Source organism: Patiria miniata, unplaced genomic scaffold (assembly GCF_015706575.1).
Source record: "Patiria miniata isolate m_02_andy unplaced genomic scaffold, ASM1570657v1 HiC_scaffold_20, whole genome shotgun sequence".
NCBI lineage: Eukaryota > Metazoa > Echinodermata > Asteroidea > Valvatida > Asterinidae > Patiria > Patiria miniata.
The window spans coordinates 21,850,290-21,874,803 of NW_024037059.1; the positions used below are offsets into that span (position 1 = coordinate 21,850,290).

Below are 24,514 nucleotides of genomic sequence, written 5' to 3' on the forward strand. Positions count from 1 at the left end.
TCGGGCAAATCATTTGAGCTCCTGGATGAATGTGCAATTTGGCGGGGCGGGGAAGTGCGTAGAGCCAGTGAAATATTGACAAAGAAATGTGAAAGCTGAAGCGAAGCACATCTTCTTCTTTTTTCATTGCCGCTCAGATTGTTGGATGTCTCCCTGTTTAATCCTTTTAAATTTTAAATTTCTGCGGGCATGAAGACCATTCGCTGTAATGTTCAATGTTTCTTTGTGAAGGGGACATCTTCGCTCTTCTCGATGTGTGAATGTTGTGTCTTGCTGTTGGGAGACCTGTCATGACTTGGCGTGGAATTAAAGCATGTGGCAGTGATATGTTTGGGGGATTTGTGGTCATTCCGGACAGATATTTAATGTGGAAGGGTTACTCAAGCGTATGTTGACTGACAGGTATGTTGGTTGGCATTATCAAGTAACATTAAGGGTATTTGACACACTGAAACCAAGAATTCACAAGTTAATATTCAAAGTAGTCTCCTTGTAGGCATATGCGTAAATAGGTTGATAACCGCCAATGACTTATGGTAAAACCAAGTGATCACTTTGGAAGCAATCTTAATTTCAACTGTTGCATTAATACATAACAAATAGCTGTATCACGCACACATGCGACTACTCTTTTAGTTTTAAATTGAACATTTATTTCAGCTTAAAAATAGACAGGTTTCCACTTAGCATTCTGAAATATAGGTTGCGGCATACAATTTTATCATGATACATTTTCAAATTGCAATTGTATGAATAAAAACATGTAAAGTGTATAGGTTGAAAACCAATTGCTCAACGCAACTGGTTTCAAACATCTGAAGTTCCACGTGCTGCAAAATGTTATTAACGGTACAAGAGACGTTCTTTTAAAGGTAGAATCGATGGTAACATTTGAAGCATCAACACGTCACAGAACAGTAGTGCGGAGCCTACAGCATTGACAGTTGGCTGGCTGACCTAGTTTACCGACGGAGAACGAATCAAAAAGCTTTTAAGGGTTCCGTTTAGCAACACGACAAGCAGGGCCATTTTCTCAAGTGTCATTGCTCCAATCTAGTTGCATCACTCCAAGACATAATACATCCTGCCTATCGCCGGGCCCTCGCGGGGGTGTGAAAAAACACATTTAAATGTGCCTCTATTTTGGTCATCCGGCCAGCCGTGTAATGTTATTTAAAGGGGAAAAGTCGAAGACTGTTTGCGAAGAAGAAAGCTTTTAATGCTGTTTTTATCTCAGGGATTGCCTGAGAGAACGGTTTTACTGTGCGTGTAATCCATTTGTAACGACATGCTCTAATATGTCGATTTAATCCTGCAGTCTTCATTTTTGTTAATGTAGTACTATAAGTATGTTATTATTGACTTGTTAATATGATCTCCGCTTCCTAGCTATAGTGCCTGTTTTATTTGCATGTGAAAAATCTTAATGGCCCAAAAAAGTTATATCTTATTTGAACAATAATTACGCATTAACTTTTGATATTTTGAGTAGGCAGAAACTGAAACCAACTTACTAATTCATTTCTCGTACTCTCCTAAAAGGCTGCACGTTGTCAAATTTGACTGTAAAAAAAAAGTCTGACTCTGACAAGCTCTAGTCAGCTGATTGAGAATTTTATTTTTTATTTTGGCAAATTTGACATGTTTATAAGATTTTATTAGTGTGTGGCAAGTCACCTTCAAATAATAATGACGATATGTCATGATAACCTTTTCAAATGACACTTCAGGAACGATACGGTGGCTTTCACCTTTTTCAATTGTATTGAGAGAACGACTCGAATTTTAATCAACTTAGTCGTGTATCAATATTAAAGGACTTAGGTTCTCATTTCATACATCCATCCACCATCTGGGATGTAAAAGCCCTACCGGGTGAGTCAGAATGATCTGGACCCCAATTCAAGAAAATATTAACAATATGTAGCGATTATCAAAACAAGTGCAAATGAGATATGTTATAGGCTGGTATTTTGGACACATTTGGTGAAAGTTTCATGTATATCCATTGTTCCATTTTGAAGAAAAGCGCTAGCAAAGAACACACGCTAAAAAAAAATCCGACCACGGTTCCATGGTTCAAAAAATTTATTGAAATCGCGTACTGATGTGAAGCAGTGTAATAAGAAATCAAACATTGTCATAGTGACTGACTCATTTGAAGTTATTGACACATTTATAAAAAAAAAAGGCAGAACCAATTCTATGTGCACACTGGAAAATAAGCCACTTCTATGAAAATGGCACTAGTCGTCACCACAGCCACTAATTTGAAAAATTCAAAATTCCCGTGGAAGACAAGGTAATAACCATTCATATGAAATACTCAGTTTTTTCTCAATATACTTTATTTACCACCAAAAAATGGTAAACTTGGGTCCAAGTCATTCTGACTCACCCTGTAAAATTGTCGATTTCTGGTTTCAAAATATCAGCGAACTTACATTTCTGTTGCATATTGTGTTCTTGTGCAGTGACATTGTGGGCTTCACTAGTCTCTCAAGCGGCAGTTCGCCGTATGAAGTAGTGGCTCTTCTCAACAAGTTATACGTGACGTTTGACTCCATCATCGACGCGTACGACGTCTATAAAGTGGAAACCATTGGAGATGCATGTAAGAAAAAGAACAAAAACAGCCGTCGTGTAATCTGAGACATGATATTTGATTTTTGCTTCTGTTTGCATTTATACGAGCATGGCCTGACTTAGGGCCTATCTGTCCTTTCAGTATCAAATATCTTTCGAGGGTGAACTGGCTGTGAATATCTCGATTCAATTATGAATCGTCAGAAAGAAGTAAAAGGTGGAATTCTACGTCTGGTCTTTTGATGAACTTACTATTAATAGGCATTCAGGCATGAGATTTTTCAGACTTTTGTCTGAAATCAGACTTTTTGAATCTGAGAGAAAGACATTGTCAGAAATAGAAAGCGATACATGTTTCAGACATTTCATCCAATTTTCAGACTTATTTTTGAATCATCGATCTCATTCATGTATATTAAATAAAGAAAAGAAAAAGAGAAATTCATCCATATTATGCGACAACATTAACTCGTTGCTTTATTTTCCCGCGTTTTTGGAAGGAAATTGGGCTATATAGTTCCTGAATAAAATTGAAGATGGCGGGAAACATTTGGCAAAAGCTAGACAATGCGCGGTAAATTTGAGCAAAATGATAAGTTACTTTGAAAATATTGAATCTGATTAGGGCTAGCCTATTTGGAAGTACTTGTCACAGCGTCTCTGATTTTTGTCTTTTCTTTTCAGATATGGTGGTTTCCGGCATTCCAAAACGCAACGGTCTTCTCCACGCAGGAGAAGTCGCTAGCATGGCCTTAGACTTGGTTCAAGTCTGTGAAACGTTTATTATCCCACACAGGCAGAATGTCAAGCTCAGAATTCGAGCGGGTATTCATTCAGGTAAACACGTAGCTGAAATGGTATTGGTCACATTCGGTCTCTGAGAGAGTATAAGCCTGTGTTTTGACCAATCATAGCCTCCGTTAGATCAGAAGAGCTCATTTGAGCATCACCAATTATATAAATACTTGTATTTCCGTATTTTCCACAAACCTTCAAAATATAGGAGTTCTATACAAGACAAGTTAGAGGCGCTCATTGATGCAGATGTGTAACACATTTCTGTCGATCGTTTTCCACCAATCACAGGTCCCGTTGTAGCGGGGGTTGTGGGTCTCAAAATGCCCAGATACTGTCTGTTCGGCGATACGGTCAATACGGCGTCTAGAATGGAGTCTACCGGGGAAGGTATGAAACCTCTGACGTCACGACGTGTTTTTATTTAAAAACAAAGCAAAACAAAACAACGGTGTCACGTGAAAATTTGAACTCATATGGAATCTGGTCACTTTTACCTTTCAATGATTTGTCGCTATTCTGGTCTACCTGTCCACTAATTAAGGCATGCGCAATACAACCAATGAGTCCGTATTTCAATGAGTCCACATTTTACACTACATCCCGGCATATACGCTAGTATAAACATGTATTGCAAAACAAAAATGACGTCGTACTTCATTGACGTCATAAGAACATCTGTTGTAGGGGTTCACGCAAGTTCTCAGAATTATACTTTACTAAAAAAACACAATTTTTCGTCACACGGCATCGTCGCAGATTTCCACTTTTGAAGATCTCACCATTCAAAATCTTCAAATCTTATACGATATAGCTCTGCAGTCACTCCATCTTGGTCCTTTTTTCATAACAAGAAAAAAGTAATTAGATCGTTGCTCTTGTTTGTGCCTTGGCAACTAGCACCAGATAGATAATTCTTTCTGTCCAGGTATGCCTCGTGTGATGGAGTATATGACAAGTGTATGTAGTGATGTCATGAGTAAAACCTGTTGTGCTCATTAATTAGAACACTTGTTGTGCACTCGTTTACATTCGGTAAGCTGCTGTCAAATTTACAATCTGTAACAGATATTTCGATCCATTGAAAGCTACCGATGCAACTTTGAGCAACTTGACAAGATATCAGACGTGACAGCTCGAAACCTCCGTGGTTTTAAATGTTTATTTAACAGTACCATACTCGTTGTAGCCATCCATTCTTCTTTCCAGGCATAAGCAACCTTTCCCTCGCTAGAATCTAGAACATTTAAGTATAGACCTACTTATCCTTTTTATTTGAAGGCATTTTCTGAATCCATCCATTTTGCCGCGTTCTATTTTGTTCAAATCAATGTCAAGATAAATGTGACCGGAGGCATGTAGGTTTAGATAAAATTCGACTGTACAAATCATTGATATGTGGCTTCCCTTCGCTGGGAATTTAGAATTGTAGCTTTGTCATCATTTGGATTCTGACAGCTGTCTTGTTTAAGATAACTCAGTCGGTTACAGGCCCGAAGGAGGCCTGTACTTTATTTTTAAAATAAAGAACCCTGCCGTTTGCCTATTCGTTATAGAATTTGTTTTTTAAAAAGGATTTTCTGAACAAATTTCATATGTTCATACCGATTTAAAACCTCATCTTCAATATGTTGTCAGATCTTGAATTACGTCTTGTGATGTCAGGGACGGTGGCAATTTGCCTTTTAATTGGCCTGACTTGAACGTCTGTGAGCCACACATGGCCATGTGCGACCAATTACCGCCGTCGTATTTTTTACCGCATCAGACATGAAATAACATACAGTAATTGTAGACAAAACATACAATGCACGAAGGTAGTCTGTCATGGCAGTCGGCTTGCCAGAAAGTCAGATTGCCAGCCGAATGAAGCCATTATGACCGCTTGGTAAGGTTTATTAGATTATTCGGTACCGGGAGACGTCGACCTGAAAGTAACGTCTATACGTCCGAGACTAATTGCAGAACAATTACATAGGACACGAAGTGGTCACATTCTCAAGCCTTAGGAAAGAAAAAAATTGATTACTTCAAATATTTTTAGCAGACGGTGGATTTTGTCGATAGAGATTATGAGGCAGGTAATGATTATCTTTGTAGAGTTTTAAACGCATATTTTTGCTTGGTACAGCCAAATGATTTACTCAATTGTTTAGAGCCATTTATTTATGCCACTTTTGTGTCATATGTCATTATTCTGAACATTTTGGCAGAATCTACCCGAATTATGCGATATTATGACGCCTGAAGTCAGCATCGGTGGACGTCTATGACATTGTGCTGAATCTCAATCAGAAATGTCGAATTCTCAGCGAAATGACAGTGACTACTTTGGTTCTCAGTTTTACATTTAAAATAATCTTTTCTTTTATTATTTCAAACTGGATCTGCCGTAGAGTCAGTGGCACCATGGCTTTTGTGGTTTTAAAACTAGAGATATCAATGACAATATCACACTCTACAAACTGTGTTTAGCCATTAAACACAATCTTGCTATCACTTTGTAAACAAGTTTAGAAGCTAAACATTACGTGACTAATTCTTAAACATCAGTGTTCAATTGCTTAACACTATCCATCCCCACTCTAAACATGTTTAGTATTTAAACGTGTTTACAAACTGAAAGCAAGAAAGTGTTATGAAAAGTGTTAAGTTGTTTAAACAGTTTTTGCAGTGCATAATTATAAGATGTGGCGCCATAGTTCGTGTTACACAAAATTCCGAGATTATATTAAGGCAGTGTACCGCTAAATTATCCATTTGTTTTTGCAGTAGCCAATGACTAAGTGTCCACCAGCTTCTTATAGACTTCTTTGATTTCCTCTCACATCCAACAGCTCTAAAGATCCAAGCCAGCGAAGCGTGCGTGAAAATCCTGGAGGTTCTGGGCGGTTATGACACCGTGGTACGCGGGGAGATGCCAGTCAAGGTAACACGTGGGATCCCGTCTGGGCCAAAAAAATCATTTGGTCCTGGGCAACAATGTTTGAATATTTTATCAGCAGTGGCAGCTTGCACGGAGCCGCTTGGGCATTTTGTAAATGGCGCGACACGCATGGTGGCGGACGCGAATTATGAAATACTGATTGTTGTTTGGTGTTGATTGCTTTTTAATGCCTACACAGCGACCCATGCACGGTAATTGTCGTGCCCAACAACCCCAGTTGGATTCCCGCATTCATCCTGAATGAATTATTATAGAATGCAAGTACTTTTCAAGACCATTACCGACAGTGGAAGCCTTGGTCTCAACAGGACGTAGAATTAGGTTTGGGTTTTTAGGGGGTGGTTTGTTGGGGGGGGGGTTCGTCTTGGGGTTATTCCGGTCAAACTTCCATCGCGGTAGAGAACACTGTGCACAAACACTTAGAAAATACGTAGGTATAGTTATGTGTTTGTTATCTTGTCCAAAAAATACAGTCTGCTGCCACCAAGTATCAGACAGACTCCAGTTGCCCTTGTCGTGCTGTTTGAGAGAATCGCGCTGTGATAATTTATAGTACCGCCGTTGCTTTTAGTGACTTACAACGGCAGGGGAGCCAAGAAATGTTGTAATTTCAATGTTTCATGAAGTCAATGGTAAACCGCCCACTTGGAAACTTACTTGCTGCAGAACAAACATTTTCTCTCACGGTATTCAATTTTCTCTAAGTAAACAGAATGACGTTCTTTGGCAAGAGGTCCGAGTAATGTTCGTTCTATACATTTAGATAAACAGTACTGTTTACAATTTGCGATAGATACTATCGCACTTGTGCATTTTCTTAATAATTTAAACCTTTGAGCTATGGTCATTTTGAGTTATGGTCATTTTTTAATTCCTAAGGGGCCGATATATGCAATGCGTAATGAAAGCAGAAGGATTTGATAACCTAATTATGTGACATCACATTTTGAGTGACATTTAGCCGCACTAAATGCATACATCTATGTTACTTTTGGCTCGCTGCGCTGTCACTCAATTTGACATTGAAACGCAGTCATTGTGACGTCATCAAAATTTGGTCTATAGTAAGCCACGTCATGAAAATTAGGTCTATAGTAAGCCGTGTCCGCCACGTCCCATGGACAGGAGTGTTACTGCATGTCGTTTAGCCTGGCACATTTTAATTCCTAAGGGGCCGATATATGCAATGCGTAATGAAAGCAGAAGGATTTGATAACCTAATTATGTGACATCACATTTTGAGTGACATTTAGCCGCACTAAATGCATACATCTATGTTACTTTTGGCTCGCTGCGCTGTCACTCAATTTGACATTGAAACGCAGTCATTGTGACGTCATCAAAATTTGGTCTATAGTAAGCCACGTCATGAAAATTAGGTCTATAGTAAGCCGTGTCCGCCACGTCCCATGGACAGGAGTGTTACTGCATGTCGTTTAGCCTGGCGCGGCTTCTCAATACAATTTAAAACTTGTCAGTCTCCTGACGACGGGAAGAGCACACAGTCCACAAACTTTGGGTTTTCACCGTTGTTTCTTTTCCACTCAGGAAAGAAACAGATAGTTCATGTCACATTGTGCAACAGCAACTGTTATAGATCGTTTGCACTGTAGTCATCTTTGAGGCGTGTCCTTTTGTCCAACAGGGATACGTATTCGTAGACCTCTTGTGCGTTCATTGTTAATGAATTAATGAACTAACATAACAAAACGAACATCAAAGATGGTTGCTGAACGCAAATTTACGCAATAGACCTATTGCTGATTTCACAGTGCAAACCTACAAATCTCATCAATATCTCTCAACCCCATTTACTTGATAAATGATACTCAGGGCAAGGGCATCATGATCACATACTGGGTCGAGGGGAAACACGACCAGCCGACCACGGACTCCACCCAGACGCTCCTTACAGCAACCAATGTGGTCCTTAACGGCGAGCCAGACAAGCCGGCCGGCTCACCACGGGAGCAGCTGTCTGTCAGCGACGGGGAGGATTCGACTAATCGCAAGGTGTCACTACCAGGTAGGTGAAGGCGAGATATCGCGAGATATCGCGAGATTACACGAGAAACTTTTCTCACGCATTCATGAGGAGAGGATTGGAAGGAAAAGATAATTTAGCAATTAGAAACGTTTTTGTGACTAGTTTTGAAGGTTCCACCAATCGTAAAACATTTCTCATTCATTCAAAACCCATTTTACAACCGCAATGTTAAGTCATCCGTGTCGACACTATAATTTTTTTTGGGTAGATGTTTAGATTTGATGTATATTATTTGCATATAACTTTTTTTCAAAGTCTTTGCGAACCTGTAGTATTGTCGCCAATAGGCCTGACACCTAATGACGTCACGCTTTGTTTACATGTGCGCTTTCCTATGTGGTAGACGGTCCCTACTTCGTCTGGCGTCCCGACTTCGCTCCCATAGGAAAGCGCATATGTAAACAAAGCCATTGCGTCATTAGTTCTTAGGTCTATTATAGAGGCCCTTTGAGATTTGTTTTGCTACATGCCACACCTTCCTTTCAGTTCTGTAACTTAGTGAATTCTTCCTCAAGCTGATTACATTTGTTTTTTAATCCTATACTTGCAACAACGTGTGAAGACCGTATGAAGACGAGCAATAGGGCACATTCCTAGTCTGGTTCCCAGACCTAAAGGGTCAAACTATATTGACTAATGTAGATCAGGTGGCCATCAATATCACGTGACCAAATTCGGCAGGACTCTGCCCGGTTCCGAAAATATTCAAAGTTTTACGAACGCCCGAGCGTTTTCGTTAACGCTCGGGCGTTTCCGGGTGTAAGTTTTTACAAGAAGAAATGCAAGCCATGCTTGTCATCAGTCTTGAAAGTTTTGATTTTATGAAATCGAAGCTCACATTTCAGCAAAAAAAATTAAGTGCCTTTATTTTGGGTATTGTGCCTCAGGTAAGCACTCGGAGGAGGGCAGGCTACCCAGACATTTCATTATCATGATACATTTAAAATGTGACGGCTACCTGAGCTACGATTAAGAGACGTCTGGGGATCGTCTGGTCAGGGAACCAGACTATATAGCATTTCAACTCTAGCAGTAATTTGGACTGAAAACTTCAGAGGCGTGCAGTCATTGCACTGTGCAGTATATATGAACCGTTGGCAGAGTTTGTACCATATTCTTGCTGTAGGAACTACTTGCGTGCCAAAGCGTTATTTGCGTGCATACAGCTTGAGCCATCACACCGTCCTGTTATGAATTTGTCAGGCATGTCGCCATTAGTGAAGTCTTATTAAACACTGAATAATTATTGCGGTGATCTGTCCAAGGTCAGGACAAGTGTTAATCATCCTGTCCAGACCTTAAGCATCATCTGCTATCCTGAACATATTAACCGAAGTAATCAAGTCTCATTAAGCCACAATGTATGGAAGCCTTAATCATGATAGAATCACTGGTAAGCCAAGTCACCGTAACTAAGAGTGAACAGCTTGTGCGTTTCATATTAATGTATGACACCTATTGTCTAGACACCTTCTTAATATTTAATATTCTCAGCCCCGGAAGAGACTATCTTCTGATAAGCGCCCAAACAATATTGTCGGTACGTACATGGTTGCCTCGTGCGAGCTTGCTTCGGCATGGGATGAGATATGTTACTAATAATCATTAATAATTCTACTAGAACTTTGCACCTCTGTTCATGCGAGAATACTCGGTATTCCCAATTCTGTCATTTTTCACTAATAGTTATAGATTAACTAAAACAAACTCAATACATACACGTAATTTAAAAATAACAGACTGCACCAAACAGCACTTAAAAATATGATCAGTGGCGTAACTACGGTGGGAACGGATGGGGAGGGGGCCACCATTGGAAATCTTGAAATGAAAAAAAGTATATGCACTACTAAAATGATATGTTTCATATATGCCTTTATTAGTGCCCCTTGTAAATGTATGCACCCCAGGTATCCGCTGGAAATTGTATTGTATACAAAGTGTGCCGAAATGTGCATCATACAGAAAAATAATTAAAACTGTTTATTGTTTTTTTCCTCAATAAAGTTAGATATTACATTAAAGCCTGACTATTTCTTAATCCACTCCTTTATACCCGATTCCATTTGGGTCCCTAGATCCAGAAATACAATCAATTAAGTGAAAGGGTGTAAATATTACTTGGGCCACTCTCACCTGGACATGCTGAATCTGGGTTAAGCATAGAATGAGCATTGAATAGGCATTGAAGTTGGTGACATCACAGGTGAGAGTGGCCCAAGTGAAATTTAAACCCTTTCACTTAATTGATTGTATTTCTGGATCTAGGGACCAAAATGGAATGGCGTAAAAAAGAGTGGATTGAGAAATAGCCAGGCTTTAATTTAATATGTCATTTCATTGACGAAAAAACATTAAACAGGTTTAATTATTCATTTCCTGAATGTTGCACTTTTTGGCACACTCTGTAGTTACGCCACTGTATTAAGAAATACAATGTAAAGCGGTAATACATGTACCTCGGTTTTTTTTCCAAAATGATCCTCACGAGATGATTCATTTCCAAATTTAGATTTAAAATTTTAACAGTGGCAAAACAGTGAGATATTTGCTTTTAGAATTTAGATATTGCTGTGGCAAATGTTACTTAGGCCCCCAATTGAAAAACCCTTGTAAAAATGTAGTTCCCCCAAAAGTGTTTGGCAATTTTAAACCAATTCTTGCAAAAAGGCGTAGTGCTCAAAATAGCCGTTTTGCTGCAGGCTGATGCAATGCTTCTGCGCTGTGTGTGGCTCTCCTTTTTCTCTTCCGAAGTTGATGTTGCTGCTGAATTGTTTTCGATTCCCCGTGTTCCTTTTCCTTTATGATTGTGGTGTTCTCTGTTTCAAATGTTTTGTACTTGTTTAAGAATATGCGTTCTCGTTTTTTTCCCGTGTAACTACAGGGTGGTGCAAAAAGAAGGAAACCCACCTTTTGACAAGAATTTTCACCTACTTACTTAACTTATTTGAATTGTTTTTTTAGAATGTAGCTCTTCAACCATACATGGTGAAGAAAAAAATCGCAAGAATAGTGTTATTATGATAATTTGAATACAAGTCACCAAAATCACAGTTGTGCACGTGTAGGTCTATGTAAATCGGATGTTTCGAAGGTCACAAATATAAAAAAAAAAACAAAACAAAAACACAAGCTCAGTCAAGCAGATGGAATAAAGCCGTCCGTGGACAAACAGGTTTGGTACATGAAATTTTTAACTACCATATCTCAAAGACAAAATGTGCATTTGCAATCATTTTTTCGTCACTTATGTTTGAAGATCTAATTTTTTTAATTCCATTAAATAGCATTTTTGAAATATGCTCAACAAATAGGTGAAAATTGTTGTCAAAATAGGTTTCCTTCTTTATGCACCGCCCTGTATGCTTTCGGCACCGAGGCACCTCCATCGTATTATTTGCACTTAACTGACAAAACTAAACTCCCCTCCACTTTAACCTTCAGTTATTTTCTGTTATTGCTATTTCTTAAACATGGTAAGTGGGAGGAGTAACATGAACTTTTATCGATCATTGACAAACAAAAAATCTTGTGAGGTTAGCGACTTTATAAAGAAGGAATGTGTTTCCTGTAAATTGTGATCAAGCTCGCACTTACAGCCCACACGATTTTCAGTTCCTTGCTTGCAGAGCTGTAATCAGGTCGTCACATGTCAGCAAAATGCATCAAAAGTCCATCTCAAGCCATTCAGTGGGAAGTGGCAAGCAATTTTACTGAATTGTGACCCAAAAATTATTTTATTTTTTTTATTGATTGTTCCCTGTTACTTTTTGTGAAGGTTAGGAACTAACAATTGCCAGTGGCGTAAAACTGTGCCGGCGAGTGGGGGGGGGGGGATGACCAAATCCAAAAGTTGCCCGGTCGTGGACATTTGAAAAGCAGGGGAGGAGGGACACCACATACCCATGCTACATCAAAACGGCGCATTTTAAAAGCTTTTGTAGTTTTTCTACTCTTTCCAGTGCTATTGAGTACATTGTGGTTGTTGGGATGTTCGAAAAACATCAAATCCGCATTTTTTCCTCATCACGAAAAAAGTGGGAGGATGATTCAATAGCCCATCCCCCTGGTCAAAAATGGGGGGGATATGTATCCCCATTTCCCCCCCCCCCCCCCAGATTTACGCCCCTGACAATTGTGATTTTATTCGATTCGTGATAATTGCGACTGACTTGCACTCATTTACAGCTCTGGTTTACGGTAAAATAATACTCCCATAATATATCCCTACAATTAGCGAGAGAACATCACACAGACTTCATGGCACTGCTTAACAGTTAGCAAAAAAGTTTGTGCTAACTATAGCACAAAAAAAATTGTGCTAAGGCCAAAAAAAAAATAAGTCGGTCTCTGGTCAGCGCGCGCGTCGATTTTAAGCATGCGCGTCGATCTTTTTTTTTTCCAAAATGTTCCGCGGTAGCTCCAACAGCGCTTTCTATTTCCGCACCTCCTCATTTTTTTTTACCAAAGAGCACCAAGGAATGGGAAACTGCACCAAGGCAAATGATCGAAAGCACTAAGGCAAATTATGGAGGCCACCAATGTACATGAGGACACCAGAAAAGCAAAATAGTACCCACCTTGTCTGTACAATCCAAGCTGAAGAAAAAAAAAAAAGGAAAAAAAAAAAAAAAAAAGCCGCGTGGCCGCGTCAATTCCGGAACTTTGGTCTGACCAGAGACCGAATTTTTTTTTTTTTTTGGCCTAACCTGAAGCACTATTTCACGGCGTGGATGTGCTAACGGTTGTGCGCGCATGGAGATTTCTATTCACTGATTTGAGCGACGTTTTCCTCTTGGTTAAAGTGTGCCTTTTGCTGTGCTTACTGCTTAACGGTCTCCGTGAATTAGTCATACGCAGGGAGAGACTATATAGGTTAAGAACCTGACCATGATTTTTTTTGTTTTGTTTTGTTTTTGTGGTTTTGGGGGGTTTTTTTAGAGTTTGATAAACCAACTCGGAAAGGGTCTTGCAATTTCTGATAATACTCTTTTCGTTTCGATGTGTGTAGGTTCGATGGAAGATAGAGACGTAAACGAGAAATCTTGCCTGATCAACGAAAGCCAAGTATGATACTGAACCCGCCACACTGCATGCCCAGCACCCAGCTTCTAACGTAGTCAAACACCAGACGTTTCACATTGAAAACATGACAAGGCAAGCCAGTAACGCTTGAACCAAAACGCACAAAACTCTATTCGACTAATTCAGCATGGCTAATTCACTGGAAGTCTTTTCTGTAGCATCTGGTGAACACAGTGGCCGGATTTAGCCATCCGCGTTGGTGTAACGGGGTAACTTATAACGATGACACTGACCCAAATGATAGTCAGTCAGTCAGTTTAAGTCAGTAGGTACAGATTTTAATGATATGGCAAAATTAATGTCCAATCCTTTGAAGTAGCCTACCTTGTAGTTTTGATTCTTGCTGCCTTTTGCTCGAACTCACAACCCGATCGGGCACTTGTTTAAAAAATATATAATATATTTTAAGTCCAGTTCATAGTTCGAGTTAAAGTTCATACTATGATAATGCTAACATAAAAGAACATAGAGTAATCGTATGGGGTCAGGCAGTAAGCCGAAGACTGTACTTGTCTTGTCCCTACACAAATAATGCATGTTTAAATTAGAGCTTTAATGAGAGGTCGTTAATGCCAATGGGTAAGGCTTGGAACGAGCCTCAGAAGCTGACAACTGAGGGAGCCCCAGAAGCTGACAACTGAGGGAGCCCTTTGACATGATAGGGTGGTAGATTTTGGTTTCTTTTTGCGCTCTGTTTCTGCCGCCCTCATCAGTGTGAAAAGATGCAATAACTTATAGCTCAATGTACAATGAACACCTCGTGACTGACTCCACGCCTGGAAGTGTGGCCACTGTCACAGTAAATATCATATGACTTAAAGACGGTTACAATGTACATGCTTATAGATGTCATTTAGTTTTTTTATTTGTTTGCTCAGCAATAGGTTTTGTAGGTTGTTTCGTATTATGATACCATCAGAAATCACTTATTTTGTCATGTTCATTGTGGTTTTGCTTGAGGGTTATCTAATCACTCTGCAAGAAATAATTAAGCTTATGTCTTAATTGAGACGCTGCTGTTGTATTTTGATGTTAGTCTGGTTCCCTGTCCCCATTGTCCTTCGGACTTTAAATATAGGGACAGGTAACTAGCTGTGAATCCTCTTTCCTCCTATGTATGCAGATTATATGCATGACGTGCGTAGTTCTGTATCCCGCCTCCTGAATTCAAAATCACAACGGTAATGTTTGCGCGCAACCAGCCTTTTACAGAATGGCAATAGGCCACGAATGTGCAATTTCGGAGGTGATAAGCTTCTATTTTTGCTGTCTCTACCAAATATCAATAAAAAGAGGGAAATTACTGTTCAGTATTTAAAACCTATGCAGTTGAAATGCTTGAAAGTTGCCTTCATGGAGACGCGTGCGATTTCGCGTACCCGTTGTGGTAAGACAAGAGTCCGTTCTTTGATGACCATGTGTTCAATTATCGTCCATGCACAAAACTGAATAATGATTCAAAAAAAACAATCATGCTGCGCGCGCAGAGGTCGTCCATTAAGTGGCTTTTTTATTTTAAATATAAGCTAGCTACCGTCCCCCATATTTTAGAGGGGGGGGGGAATAGTCTAATTTGATGCACGACGTACGGCGCAAGAGGTCGCTGTAGGCCAACAACTTGCTGTATGTGATGCAAGGGTCTACGTTGCTCAGTGGCGAGCAGAACGTTCTGCCAATTTGAGCAGAAAGTTGTGCTAACCTGTAACGCATTTCACGAACATTGTGTTAGCCCATGTGCATGCATTGAGATTGATGTGATCTCTTGTTTAACCTAGACATTGCTTACTGCTTACGGTCTTCATAAAATGGACCTAACGTTTGTTAGCAGAATATTGTATGTTCAACAGCGGCTAGCCTTGAAATTCAGCCGAGCAGCCGAAGAGGATTCCTATTCACATCCCCCAAAATTTCGGCTACCGAGGTTCAAAAATACAACAGCTCCTTTGTACCAAGTCTGGACAAGATTACGAACGAAAGTTTTCCTCCAACGCCAAAGCAATTTGCGATGTTAAAGCCTTTTTATGTCTAAAGCGTGTGCGTGGCAAAAGATAGTCTTTTACGGCCCGTTTGGTTTCAGACTTAGGCGCCTCTTGTGCGGTTACAAACTACGAAAGATAAATGACCTGTAGACCTTTCTTTTGTTTCTAAATATTGAGCGCCATTTTGTATGGGCTCCCAAAAGGACAAACATTGAAGCCGTGGTTGGCAGATTTTGCCAAACATTGCATATTAACGCCGTCATTATGTAAGAAAGAGGCGTTTTTATTAAATCTTTGGTAGCGTTTATTGGTCATTTTGTATTTTAAACAATCCAGTTGTTATGTGTAGATTGAAACATTCTTTATTATTCATTTATTTTTTCAACATTGACCTAACTTGACCTTCCGTAGATTGCCAACCCGTGGTTGACGAAAAGTGCCAACCAGGTCTATGAGCATGATATTAATGTTATCAATGCAGAACTCGATATGCACTCATTCTAAAGAAAAGCTTTCCCTGCAACCTTCCGGATCGAACAGGGTAAATCTTCCTCGTACCCACCACTTTATCCTACGGGGCGCTGTTGGCATCGACTTTTTGGAGCTGTGGATTTCGTGTCACCCATTGCCCCGGGTTCACTGCTTCCGCGCGCGTGCGCATGACACGTTCAACGGAAAGTTACCCATTGCTTTGCCAAATTAGCGGTCAGTAAATTCTTGACCATAACAAAGTACATCTAAAGCGTATCGTAGTGGTTTTCTTTGAGGAAAGTATGCTGGAACACAGACATTGCATATATAGACACAGTGGCGTACGTTGTCCAAAATATATTTTTAAAAATGTCTAATGCCTTTTTCTCGTCAAAACACAAATCCAGCATACGCTTTACGTTTTGTGAGAACTGTTCCTTACTAATGTTATTTTTTTTTTAAATGAAAAAGTTATTCTCAAAAGCCATGTAGGCCTACATGTATTAGAATATGCATGCGCCGGAGAGGGCGCTCTCTGTCGATCCTTGTGGAACTGTTTGGGCGAACCGCTTCCCGAACGTTGCAAATTCGAAAAGCGGGGCGATCATTTTTACACCAGGGGGCGCTGTTTGTAATATTAACCTGTATGTACACACATACGCATGCGCAGTTTACGTCGTTGAGTTGCACAGTGAAGTTAAACATTTTACTTAATTTTCCCGGGTTTTTTTTTATAACTGCGACGATTTTATATTTATTTGTTTGTGTTGTGTTTTCCTTTGCACTTAAATGCGGGGGATGATCCCATGGCCCATATATCCTTCCCGGCCCCCCTCCTGTGTTTACTTGCACCATGTACAGACTGCAATAACAGCTTTCTGTGTTTTAAATCAACCAATAATTCAGTACAAGAAATTCGATTGAAGAAATTGCCGCCAGTAGCTTCGTAAACAAACCGACAGACTGACAGGAACTCAAGACGACAACTTTAACGTTTCAAAAGCAAGGGATTTACTCACCTCTCGTTTCCAAAACTCGGCCTGATTGTAAATGTCTTATAAAAACAAATTATGGTCAATAGAAATATTTTGTAGATCTTCTGAGAGGTAAAGTGTACAAAACCAGTGTGTATACAGGACTGTAGACGGACCATGACTAAGATGACTGACAGTGACAGACCCTACTCAACAGTGGCGTAAATCCGTTTCGACGATTGGGGGAATGACACCCAAAAACTCTGAAATTTTCCCAGACGTTGCAAATTCGAAACCAGGGGTGGGGGAGGGGAGGGGGGCTGGAAATTATTCGACATAAGGGGCGCTGTTCATACAGCCGAATCAAGACACACCTCAATTACTTTTAATAATTCATAATTTAATTGTAATTTGTGTGTTTGGCTACAACTATTTTTTTACGGTCTTGCTTCTCGACACAGTTTCAAGACTAGTCAGGGAACGGAACGGGGGGGGGGACTTCGCATTGAACTTGACCATTTTGCTTGATATCTGACTCTAGTCGTTTAGGCTGCAACCAACAGATCTCTGTATCATCTGGTTGGTGCCACGGATGCAGGCTTGTACATTGCCAAAGACAAGACAATGTACAAAATAGTTTAATCGGCGAAGGCAACTTTGGGCCGTTATACTAGCGAGCGACCATACATTGAAAGGACAGTGCGCCCTCAATCTGTGCTTCCTCCGAATTGTTTAATGCCGTTTGGACAAAAAGACGGACAGAATCGTACACGGAGACCTAACCAGCGTTTTTCTGAATACAGTCAATTTTAAAGGGGGATCGTACCGAACAACTCTCGGCCAATTACATTTCTGCTTTCCTTGAATTTCCTACCAGTAAAGTAAAAGGTGTTCAAGAAAGGTATGCGCGTTATCGGTGTAAAAAAAATATTTATTTTTTTTTGTTGCAGCGTTGACTGGCTGTAGGAAAAATGCAATGTTTTCCCCCCAAGTATCCTAGGGGTACACACCTGTAAATCGATCCGCCAAGCTCATGAATAAAAGTTATACCCTCAAAATATTCTATATTAGAGAGTTCTGAGCGCCGTAAAATTGGGGAATTGAAGAGATATGGTAGTGAACCTCTAGCCCGGACTTGGGGCTTCCAATTCTGAGCATTTTGGATGCTATTGGGCTCGAAAGTGGCGCTATTTTGCGGAGGGATCGTTTTTCAAGATGGCTACTTTTCCGCTTTGGGGAAAACAGGGGTCGTCTTCTTTGCGTGAAAATATCTCGAAAAGTCAATGGTCAACCCACCATAAATTGAAAAGAAAATGAAAGATGACACATTGATCATCATTTTTCTGTGCAGCTTGAATACCTGTGAGAGTTTTGAGTATTTTTAAAAGAATTTTGAAGTACGGGCATTTAGCACTAGTGTCTATGGGAGTTTATTTGCAGGTATGCACCCTATAAGGAATCACAAAGATGGCCGTTTCGCGCATGCGCTGTGCCGCGGCAGTGGTCTTTTCAGTGGGCGGAACCTACGGGGAGGGGGAAAAAGTGTTTTAAAGGTATCAACAAGGGTTTTTTGCCGTAACGGATGCTTCCAAATCATAAGGGAGCAGTAGGCTATCACCCGATTACAACAATTGATACTTGAAAAGGGGGGGGGCATTTTGAGCTTAAAAGTAGCTGGAACTCAATTTATTGTCGCTGGGGGCGGTCTACAGCTTAGCAGGGGCAAAACAATCACTATTTTCGGGCTTAATATCTACCTCGGATAATATTTTTCTTTCATTTTTTTTTTCAAAATATTGACTTTGGAGATATTCTGCTTGTCCTGAATGTGATTTTGTGTTAAAATTTAAAAGTTGCCTGCTATTATAGGGTACACACCTGTAAATCGATCCGCCAAGCTCATGAATAAAAGTTATACCCTCAAAATATTCTATATTAGAGAGTTCTGAGCGCCGTAAAATTGGGGAATTGAAGAGATATGGTAGTGAACCTCTAGCCCGGACTTGGGGCTTCCAATTCTGAGCATTTTGGATGCTATTGGGCTCGAAAGTGGCGCTATTTTGCCATGTTGTGGAGGGATCGTTTTTCAAGATGGCTACTTTTCCGCTTTGGGGAAAACAGGGGTCGTCTTCTTTGCGTGAAAATATCTCGAAAAGTCAATGGTCAACCCACCATAAATTGAAAAGAAAATGAAAGATGACACATTGATCATCATTTTTCTGTGCAGCTTGAATACCTGTGAGAGTTTTGAGTATTTTTAAAAGAATTTTGAAGTACGGGCATTTAGCACTAGTGTCTATGGGAGTTTATTTGCAGGTATGCACCCTATAAGGAATCACAAAGATGGCCGTTTCGCGCATGCGCTGTGCCGCGGCAGTGGTCTTTTCAGTGGGCGGAACCTACGGGGAGGGGGAAAAAGTGTTTTAAAGGTATCAACAAGGGTTTTTTGCCGTAACGGATGCTTCCAAATCATAAGGGAGCAGTAGGCTATCACCCGATTACAACAATTGATACTTGAAAAGGGGGGGGGGCATTTTGAGCTTAAAAGTAGCTGGAACTCAATTTATTGTCGCTGGGGGCGGTCTACAGCTTAGCAGGGCAAAACAATCACTATTTTCGGGCTTAATATCTACCTCGGATAATATTTTTCTTTCATTTTTTTTTTCAAAATATTGACTTTGGAGATATTCTGCTTGTCCTGAATGTGATTTTGTGTTAAAATTTAAAAGTTGCCTGCTATTATAGGGTACACACCTGTAAATCGATCCGCCAAGCTCATGAATAAAAGTTATACCCTCAAAATATTCTATATTAGAGAGTTCTGAGCGCCGTAAAATTGGGGAATTGAAGAGATATGGTAGTGAACCTCTAGCCCGGACTTGGGGCTTCCAATTCTGAGCATTTTGGATGCTATTGGGCTCGAAAGTGGCGCTATTTTGCCATGTTGTGGAGGGATCGTTTTTCAAGATGGCTACTTTTCCGCTTTGGGGAAAACAGGGGTCGTCTTCTTTGCGTGAAAATATCTCGAAAAGTCAATGGTCAACCCACCATAAATTGAAAAGAAAATGAAAGATGACACATTGATCATCATTTTTCTGTGCAGCTTGAATACCTGTGAGAGTTTTGAGTATTTTTAAAAGAATTTTGAAGTACGGGCATTTAGCACTAGTGTCTATGGGAGTTTATTTGCAGGTATGCACCCCTAGTCTTGATCCAAGACTGGTAAGACGCATTTTATTTCACTAACACAGCTGGTCCCATACGCGGTCAAACCGCCGCGGCAGTATATGAAGAATCAAAATGCGTCTTGGACCCAGACTAGCCTATTAAGTGGGCCTATCTTTGAAATTGCCGCAGATTTCAACGCAGCTTTTGTTTTGTAAATAATATACGGTCAGTAATAAAGTTAACTGCCTTCGTCTTACTAGTATAATTATGATTGAAACCTTTTAGTTTAAATCATAATGGTTTCGTAAATATGAATACGAACATTTCACTTCATAAACTAAGTGTAATTATCCGTAGGAGTGATTTCATTTATCAATAAAAGACAAATAGTGGTGTAAATCTTTATGTCACGTTTTGATATAATTCGCACTTCTTAGATCTGTAGCATTTAAGTGAACTCATTACAATATTCCACATACTGGTATGATTTGCTAAAGCGATATCGGCACTGGTTATCGCAAGAGGTTTTGTTGTATGATACTAAGATATTTCAATGGACATTTCCGTTTTCTACTATTTAACTGTGTGGTGTGCACTAATAACCAACAAACACAAACAGCCCCGTGTGTAATATAATGAGGAAATATTTGAATGTATATTTGATACTTATTAATTTATGTGATTGGAAATGGTCCTAGAGTGTAGCTAACTATATCAATGATTGATTTGATTGCCTGGTTTTCCCTTCCCTAATGAAATTGAAAATAAAATACTGATAAAATGCAGGATTTGTGTATTATGTGATCATTAATTATTGACGTCATGATGTTTAGAAGTGGGTTGGGTGCATTCACGTACCATCATCCATGTGCACAATTAGATATGCTTAACTCAGAATTTTTCCCTAATGTCAATATTTCCAAACTAACTTTAATGAAGCAGCCTCTGTGGTAATCAAAAAATATATATAATGAGATTCTGCAATTATTTTAATCGTGGTATTAACGATATTGACAGACAATCAAAGAAAAAAGCTGGTGACTGCATGCCCCTGCATGGCAAAATATTTATAATCGTCACAACTCCCAGACCGAGTGACTGTGCTAGCGCCCTCTTGTGAATCATAATTATTGGATGTGTAATCTGGTAATCCTTCGAATCCCCTTCACTTGCACATTCGTTGCTAATGTGTCACAATAACTTTTCAGACAGATTCCTGCAACACTATATGTTTTACGCTCAAATTCGTCAGATATACAATCACATTCATAGGCCTACTGCTCATTTTTTGGTTCTTATTGTTCATAGACATTTAATTATCTTGACCAACACATCCAAATTAGAAATTACGTCATTCAATTAAATAGCACCCAATCATCATTCAGTTTGGCACACCATGATTTAATGAGATTTCTGCATTCGGTTCTTACTGTCCTTGCCGTTTATGTGCAATCAATTTGCGCGTTGCACATTAAAATAATTACATGCACATCAAAAATGGACGAAAAGTAAGCAAAAGTAACGATGAAAACAAAGGTTTTGTTACGACAGCTGCACTTTTCATCTTTAGTTTCTTTTCTTTTTTCATTTCAAGGTGTCGTATATTTTCTTCAGCATCTGTTCATTCATTATTGCCCTCTCTATATTCCCTCTTACCTATATATCGACTTCTAAATTCTTACAAATAAAACAAAATATAGGTTTTCCCGGCCAATTTTCGAATTTATCTGATCATTGTCATTATCACCCTTTCAATTTCGAGTAATTTTTACACATTCATTGTTGCGGCATTCAATTTCAATTCTCAGGCACCCAAGATTTTGCTCTTAAGGTTTGTTTTCGTTTTGGGACATTCTATTTCGTTTCGGTGCATTCAAGACTTAATTTGTAGCATTCCTAAGTAAGTTTTTGACATCTTTTGACGATTGACGCATTCAATTAGCGAACGTCGGAATGCGCATATATGGCGTATTCCCATGCTTTTCTTTTCTGTTTGGTTTATGGGCAATCATTTCCATCGTTTGGCTATTCAAATTAATTTAAAAAAAATAATTGATATATATTTTCATATTTTCCTACGAGATTCATTTTTTCCAAAATCTTTGACATTGTAAAATGTATAGTGGCAAATAACTGATGTGAGGGACAGATGATGTAACGAAATAATGAAATGAAACGGGCTAAGGAATTGTCTTTGTTAAGTGTTAATCTTTTCTGCTTGATTACAAGTTTGAACAAATCTATCAGGGGCATCTTTATGTTGACATTTTTATTAATCTTTATAACTTTGTTTACTGTTCTTTTTCGCTCTGTTTTTTTTATATTCACTGATTCACCCATCGATCTCTTGACGTGCAAGACATCGGGGCAAGTATGTTTGGTAATGTTTTACAATCGGGAACACCTCTTTTGGGTAATTTCTCCAATATTTTCATGTAATGGGCCACTTCCATCAGACGATCACATGTCCACTCCTGTAGGTTCATTCCTCCTCCTGTCTGTTTGAACACTTAAGAAAGAGAGGTATGCATCTACGGGTTGAAGACATTAGATATGATATACGCTGAAATAATTCAGAAGTTTATAGGAATACGGACATGCAGAGAGTCTTAAAAGATGCTTGACAAAAATGTGATATTTTTTTTTCCGATTAATGAAAATGAATGCCTGATCAACCCCTTGCCGCTGGTTCAGACGAAATTGAGTGAACAATACGATACTTTTGATTTGAGTGAAACGAAAAGACGATATGCTCGGATAGTGAAATTGAATGATTATTTTTATTGTCGAATGCCGATCTTCGTAATCTTTCAATTTCATTCTAAATTGAATGAAAACTTGGTGAAATTGGCCGGGAAAACCTAAATTTATTTATCCATACTTTTTTATTGATATTATTTTACATGTTTTCCCGGGTATTTTAAAACATTTTTCGTTCGAATTCACCGATGCTAATATTCAAATTAGTCCGGCAACATCGATTAAGTGCACTTCCAATGTTTAATTTCGTCTTTTGTCAAACAATGTCAAATTTAGTCCAAACAAATTCAATCAATGAGCACACGTTTTCGACCAGGAGTATCCGATTTCGTCTCGTGTATACGCCGAATCGTGTTATTGAGAAATCAAATTCGTCTAATGCCACACAATTGAAACATAATTTTGTTCAATTTCGTCATACTTCATAGCGATACCTTCAAAGGCATATAGACCTCTATTACAAATAAGTCTTTACTTTTTTAATTCCTTATTTCTTCATAAATGTATCATTTCTTTTGATTTTATCTTTTTAAAATATGTTAGACTCAATATTTTATGCATATTGGACGGGGATTTATGGGTTATCGATTCATGGCTTTTGAAATTTCCTTTTTTTCATTGTAAGACTTTTTCTTTTCTTTTGTTTATTTTAAATAACGTTGTATTGTTGATCTTGGTAATCTTTACTTTTTTGGTAACTCTTCTTTGAGATCAGTACTCTGCTTTGGTCCGAGAAATCATGCCAGCGAATGTGCCAAATTGTGCTTGGGGACACAAGGAAAATTCTCTTGAACACACCTGACTATAATTTACTTTATACAAGTTTTAAATTGATTGATAAAAAAACGAATTTGATGTCTGAGTGCTGCCATTCCACAACAGCCTGGACGAATTGGATCTGTAATGACGAATATTCTCGACACGATGACTAAAGAGGGTGACCAAACTTTGAAATTGAATGGTAAGATGACTAAATTGAGTTTGGTAAAAGCCTGTGATTTTTTTCTCGGACGAAATTGAATGTCAGAGGTGAATTTGAATGAAAAATGTTTAAAAAAAAGCCGGGAAAACCTATATTACACTTAACTACACTCATAAAAACTATTCGTTAAAATTCACATCAATTAATAAAATGGATCTTAGGCCTAAACATACACGATATATAAACATAAACAAATAAATAAATAAATAAAATGTATGTATCTTCTTGGAATTATAAATACCTTTTTTCAATTTTCTGTGATTTTCTCCAAAATGGTGTAAGTGGTGTAGTTGAATTCAAATGCCAATAATGTCGAATGTGTTTGCCCATTATTCAGTTGAATTCAGTATGTTCTTGGCCGATGGCTTGAGCGAATTTGAATGCTCTTCGCTGGTTATTTCAATTTGAATGAGCGTTTATACTTTTAAATTTGATTGCCATATTTTCCGATCACGCGCGCTCGAACCACTCAATTTAAAGCTCTCTTTATAAACTGCACTCAAATTGGCGCTAAAATAAATAAGCTTATTTGGGTGATAATGTTTTTAAATTGAACGGGAAAAGTCGTATATTATTGTGAAACCTGTTGAATCCAAGAAAATCGGACAAAATTGTCCTCTTTTAAATTTAAAGCATGAAAGTGTAAAAGCCCTGTTCTTTATCCACTTAACGGCATATTATATTTCTATATACATGTACATGTAAACTTTTGCCAAATCC

At 38.9% G+C, this 24,514-nt stretch overlaps 1 protein-coding gene across 2 annotated transcripts in view; it reads left to right on the top strand.

The window, feature by feature from the left end:
* LOC119728204 (atrial natriuretic peptide receptor 2-like) overlaps positions 1-13,844 on the top strand; it is a 68,873-nt gene extending 55,029 nt beyond the window's left edge. Inside the window, exons 12-18 of one of the 2 annotated variants that reach the window (XM_038200338.1) lie at positions 2,475-2,614; positions 3,271-3,423; positions 3,673-3,771; positions 6,219-6,310; positions 8,162-8,354; positions 9,870-9,915; positions 13,387-13,844. In XM_038200338.1, coding sequence (XP_038056266.1) covers positions 2,475-2,614; positions 3,271-3,423; positions 3,673-3,771; positions 6,219-6,310; positions 8,162-8,354; positions 9,870-9,892 — 700 coding nt within the window. In that variant the 3' untranslated portion in view covers positions 9,893-9,915; positions 13,387-13,844. The remainder of the gene's footprint in view (positions 1-2,474; positions 2,615-3,270; positions 3,424-3,672; positions 3,772-6,218; positions 6,311-8,161; positions 8,355-9,869; positions 9,916-13,386) is intronic. The other variant, XM_038200337.1, reaches the window with a different exon arrangement.
* The last annotated feature ends 10,670 nt before the right edge of the window (positions 13,845-24,514 follow it).